The sequence below is a fragment of the Octopus bimaculoides genome, chromosome 2 (genome assembly GCF_001194135.2).
Source record: "Octopus bimaculoides isolate UCB-OBI-ISO-001 chromosome 2, ASM119413v2, whole genome shotgun sequence".
NCBI lineage: Eukaryota > Metazoa > Mollusca > Cephalopoda > Octopoda > Octopodidae > Octopus > Octopus bimaculoides.
The window spans coordinates 148,298,827-148,305,199 of record NC_068982.1 but is presented as its reverse complement, the minus strand read 5'-3'; the positions used below and the strand labels follow the sequence as shown (position 1 = coordinate 148,305,199).

Here is a 6,373-nt window from a genome sequence, read left to right as displayed (position 1 = left end):
TGTGTGTGTGTGTGTGTGTGTGTGTGTGTGTGTGTGTGTGTGTGTGTGTGTATGTGTGTGTGTGTACACTCATTTACCTACCGTTCCATTCTTTGATTTACATCCAGCATAACACGGTGAGTAGTAGTTCGTACCATCTTCACTGCAAACGGGTAGATATTTTGAATCATCGCATGAACATGACTGCTTACAGTTTGGCACGATAGTTCCATTTATATAAGTGATTCTGAAATAATGTTTATTATGGTTATGTAAAAGTTATTAATATTAAAAGTTATTAATATAAGACTGATAAAGAAAGAGAATATGTAAACGAAGACAAAAGGTAATGGAGAAATTTAAGAGAGTAGGGTAGATAGATGACTGTACATTTTGTCTTTTTAAGCATGGCTTCTATAAAACTTCATATCTAATAAGTCTAAGATAGTAATTGCATTTCTATGTCTCTGTTTCTAGCAAAGCAAGTGAAAATTATAGTGTTCTTCATTTGATCGTTGTAGAGAGACGTATTAAGAAGGAAGCGAAATACACCTATATTGATACGTATACACATTCAAAGACATACACATATACATGCATAAATATATACATATATATACACATGTATACACACACGTATGATACTACATATTGTATGTATATATATTTGTATATGTATATAAGTATGTGTGTGTGTGTGTGTGTGTGTGTGTGTGTGTGTGCGTGTGTGTGTGTCTTTAACACGTTTCTGCACACTTAAACTTGCAGGGTTTTGCGTTGAAGGAAAATTTCTTTTTTAAAGGCTTTGTGCGTAAAAATACATTACACTGAGATCCAAGGATCGTCAGTAGACCACCGGATGCAGTGTTTCGGTATGATTTTGCCACTTCAGTGAGAAACACTGCCTCGGTCAGTGGAGCGAGCCCGGAGTTTTTTGTTCCTATATATAAGAAACAGAAAACAATGTATCTAACGGTGTGTCCTGAGATTTGCCAAGTTGGAATTTATATTCTGGTTAAAATATCCGACAGGAACACATAAAAAACTGGCTGAGAAATTTAATGACAAACTAGCAGAGCCAAAGATAATGCCTGAACGGCTCACGGAAAGGAAAACTATCCTAATTCCCAAATCCACTGAAACGGCAAACCCACAAAATTACAGACCAATAACTTGTCTCCCTACAATTTACAAAACCTTTACTGCAACAATATCGCAGAGAATGAGCAAGCATCTGGAAGAAAATAACCTGTTTCCAGAAGAGCAGAAAGGATGCTGCAAGGGCTCATACGGCTGTAAGGATAAACTAATGATCAATAAAGTCATAACTGAAGACAGCCGCAGAAAGAAGAAGGATCTAAGTATGGCCTGGATCGATTACCGAAAGGCTTTTGATAATATTCTCCATACATGGATTCTAGAAACACTAGCCATGAACATGGTAGCACCAATTATCATAAAATGTATAACAGATTCCATGAATAAATGGCAGACAATGCTACAGCTCCAAACAAAAGAGGAACTCATAAAAACCAAAGCCATCCCTGTTAGAAGAGGACTGTTCCAGGGAGACACGCTCTCTCCACTCCTTTTCTTCTTGGCACTGACACCTTTATCTCACATCCTAAACAGAACTTGATGCGGATACAACTGTTACAGCAAAACAATCAGCCACCTTTTATATATGAATGACCTAAAACTGTACGCTACAAATGATAAACAGCTGGAAGCATTACTACAGACAGTGTATGGATTTACCAAGGAAATAAATATGAAATTTGGCTTAAACAAATGTGCCAAAGCAACCTTGAACAGAGGAAAACTAGTTAAGAGCAGCAACATCACACTAGATATAGCAAATGAAATAAGAGAATTAGACCAAAGCCAGACATACAAATATTTAGGTTTCAATGAACTAAATACGATACAACACACACAAATGAAAGAGAAAATTAAAAACACAATACTATAGACGAGCTGGATCAATACTGAAAACAGTGCTCAATGCGAAAAACAAGATAATAGGTATCAACATTTTAGCCATCCCAGTTATAAGTTACAGCTACAATATCCTTAACTGGACACTAAATGAACTAATCAAAATAGACAGGAAAACAAGAAAAACAATAACAGGATTTAGGATGCACCACCCAAAATCTGACATAGAAAGGTTATATATACGACGTATAGAAGGTGGTAGAAGCCTTATAGAGCTAGAAAACTATTACAAAATAACCACCAAAACCTACTTCAGAAGCAAGGAAACTAATACAAATAACTACAAAACATGAACAAAACAAAAAAAAACTGTTTTCAGTATTTAAGGAAGCTGACAAATACAAACAAGAAGTCATACTACCTAATAACTATGAAGAAAATGAAGAAACAACAAAAGCTGTAAAACAAATGAAATCCAAGCTAAAACTAGAACAGCAACGGATCATGATAAAACGATGGCAAGAAAAGCCCCTTCATGATAAATACTGGGTTGAACTAAACGCAAGAGAAATAGACAAAGCAAAATCCCAACAATAGCTGAGACGCTCAGGACTCAAAGCAGAGACGGAAGGATTTTTCATTGTAGTACAAGACCAAAGCCTCCCCATTAGAAATTACCAAAAACATATTATGAAAAGAAACAATAACCAGTAACTGCAGAATATATGGAGACGGACAAGAAACAATAAATCATATTGTCTGTAGCTGCTCAGTCCTGGCTAAGAAGGAATATATTCACAAACACAAGAGAGTTGGGACCTACATACGCTGGAAGCTATGCCAGCACTATGGAATAACAACAGAAAAAAGATGGTACAGGCACAAGCCAGAAAAGTTCACAGAAAATGAGAAAGCAACAATACTATAGGATATACTAATACACACAGATAGAGGAATTAAGGCCAATAAGCCAAATATAGTTGTCAGTGATCGTGAAGAAAAAATGCTTTCTAATAGATGAATCAATACCAACAGATGACAATGCTTCTCTAAAAGAAATGGAGAAACTTTCAAAACACAAAGACCTGGAAATAGAGGTAACTCGAATGTGGAGTCTAAAAACAGAAACAATTCCTATCATAGCGGGCGTATTAGGTATGAAAAAAAATATTCAGACAAATTCATAACAAAAACACTAGGACTAACAAATATATATATCATAAAGAAAATAGCACTACAAGGTACCGCACACATCCTACGTAAAACACTTTCAATACAGTAAACATAAGAGCACCACAGCAAACCACAGCACATACCCAAGGCGCACAGAGCTGCGCTCGGTAGTGAAGTGAAAGCACGTTATAAAAATAAAACTACTGAACAATAATAATAATAAATGCCCTGATGCAGTACTAGACAGTGGCTCTCATGGCTTCTGATCTTAACTGCTTTGTTTTGGTATAAATGATGGGCTACAACAAATATTCTGCTCTATGTCACAGATTTGCTCGTCAGTTGTTTGACCGTAACCAGTTGAACATGTCCCTTAATGGCTGACGATCTGTGCATCTCTGATCACGAGCAGAAGTAGTGGGGGAGCATCGTAGCCATGTGTCGAGGGGAATTCTTTGGAGTTTGAATAATTCACATCTGGAGGCATGGGTGTTTCATTCAACATCCCTAAACAACCCTCATTCAAAGACCTTTTGAGTGGGATGGGCTACTTGACCTGAATATAATTCTAACTGGGCCCCACCTGCAAGGTCATGCACTGTTAATCTTGATATGAGATCACCATGTTGTGTACATATGGTTGTGATGCATGTGTCTGGTGTACCCTTATCAGACGGGTAGTCATAGTGGGTATATTGGGCTTTGTATATTTGTACCCCAATGTCATTTTGATGGTATGCACTGCTTTTTCACTCAATAATGATAATAAGAAGAACAAGAAATGAAAGGCTGTAAATATTAGCTTTAACCTAACATAAGATTATCCCACTTTTCTTATACAATGTAATTGAATAAGCGTGAACCAAATAAGAAACCTATATTAATCTCGCATACATTATTAATGAACTAACTTTAAGTAATTTATATTCAATCACCTGGATGGAATTATTTCAGGTCCAACCATTGCAGGGAATTTACAACCAACCATCAAAAGTGAAGCATGGAATATTGCTACCAGTGCAAAACACAAGCAGATAAATGTCAGACAACCACGAGCTTTCAGTTTTGCCTTTGATGTAATCATACCACCAGATAATGTCCCGATCGATAAAGCAACTAGTGTCGTGGTTCCTGTACGAAAAGAAAGAAAATATACAGATATTTTAATTAATAGCAACGTACAGTCCACAGACGGAGGGTTCACTCATCAATTGTGCACGTGTGTATGCGTAAATGTTCAGACATGTGTTTAATTTTTCTATCTTACATACTTGCACCAGAGACATATCTACATACAGGGTGTTCGGGTTGAATTTTGCAGTTTGTATAAAAAGAAAAGAAAATACAATACCTCATCCAAAACGAAAGTATTTTAAAATATCGAAAAGTATTAACTAAATTAAGGCTAAGAGATAACAGTTTACCCAAAATATCCGATTTTAGCTTTCCCCACGGCCTCAAGACAGTTCCAGCACCTTGCACATACTTTCCTCACTAGGTCCTTGGGAAAATCTTCGAGGACATCTTTGATCTTGGCCACCAGCTCGGCCTTGGTGTTGCGTGCAAAGCGTTTGGTGTCTTTCTCAAACGCGTTCCGCACAGTAATTTTTGAGATTACAAATGGGGCTGATGAAGTTGTAGATTTTCTCTAACAACCACATCAGACACTTTCTTGAGGTATGGCAAGGAATCGAATCCTGTTGCCAGACAAATGACCTTCCAGTAGCAACTTTTTCCAGCCGGGGTCTACCAAAATCTCTAGCAAATTTAGCCCGAACACACTGTACATCCCACACATTACAAAATTATTTGACTGTCTAGAAAAGGCGTATTATAATTATAACTCTTTTAAAGCATCGACTTCCATGACACAAAATGGATACATGCAAACAATATTTAAACTGAAATCTTTATCATTAACACAAGTTAAATCCCAAGTCTTCAATTGCCCATCTATCTCTTTACAGAATAAGACGCTTGACCGACAGAGACATGAATGATAATACTAGATATATATATGTGTGTATGTGTGTGTGTGCGCGCTCGCGTCCTGGTACTCCGTCAATTATGACAACGAGTGTTCCAGTTGATCCGATCAATAGAACAACCGGGTCGTGAAATAAAGAGTCTTGCTCAAGGACTCAACTTGCCGCCAGGAATATAACTCCCGACCTCACGGTCGGGAGCCGAATACCGTAGCTACTATGCCACGTGTGTGTGTGAATGTATGTATGCGTATCTGTGTGTGTATATGTGTGTGTATGTGTGTGTGTGTGTGTGCGTGTGTGTGTGTGTGATTAGGTATACTAGAGGAAGGAAGAGCACTCAATACGTGCAATAAAATTCATTGAATCGTTCGAAGCTTTTGATTCACTACAGTAATGAAGTAGATTGAGAGTTCGAAGGAACACACACACACTCACACATACACACACAAGCACACACACTCACGCAGGCACGCATATACACGCACATCCATGCACGCGCGTACGCACGCACACACGTTTGCACGCGCACACACTGAACTCAGTCATTCACTTCATAATGTATGTGCTTTCTATGAAGTGTTTTCTCCGGACGATGTATCTAAGAAGTGTCTTGAATGTTTCCATTTAATAGTTTATATATAACAATTGCAGCGTGGAAGGTGTTTTCATTCCAGCACACGATCTCAGATCAGGTCACTTGCTATGCAAGCACATCTCCGTAATTTATATATACATTTACATATAAGCTCCACAACATGACAGACCAGTGGCCAAAATAATTAGAATGCTTTTTTTCATTTTTGAATGTTTATTCCTGTCCTTAAACACACACGCGCGTGCGCATACACAGACACGTACGTACACAGACACACACTTACAGACACACACACTCAGAAACACACACACATACAAGCACACACACACACACACACACACAACTTTAGTTTAATTTTCAAATTGCTTTTTAAGATTACAAAGTCCTGTTTTTTTTACTTTCTCATAGTAAATTTTTTCATATCTACATTTTCACACAGACTTTCTCACCATTGTTTTCGTTCTCTCTCTCTCTCTCCCTCTCTCTCTCTCTCTCTCTCTTTCTCTCTCTCTCTCTCTTTCTCTCTCTCTCTTTCTCCCCCTTTCTCTTTAATGAAAGTATTTACATTCAGGATTATATGTATGATATCTGATTGCTTGCTGATTCCCTCCTACCTACCTGCTTACCAACATATAGATAACTAATCTACTTACCTCTGTCACATGATTTCTTTACGCACGCACGCACATACACTTATATA

General features: G+C 37.6%; 1 protein-coding gene across 2 annotated transcripts in view; it reads right to left on the bottom strand.

Annotated features, from left to right (window-relative positions):
* LOC106883112 (solute carrier organic anion transporter family member 1B1) overlaps window positions 1–6,373 on the bottom strand; it is a 41,639-nt gene that overhangs the window by 4,845 nt on the left and 30,421 nt on the right. For both annotated transcript variants that reach the window (XM_014934006.2, XM_014934007.2), the window contains exons 7-8: window positions 4,026–4,221; window positions 82–226 (exon numbers count right to left, since the gene is read on the bottom strand). In XM_014934006.2, coding sequence (XP_014789492.1) covers window positions 82–226; window positions 4,026–4,221 — 341 coding nt within the window. The remainder of the gene's footprint in view (window positions 1–81; window positions 227–4,025; window positions 4,222–6,373) is intronic.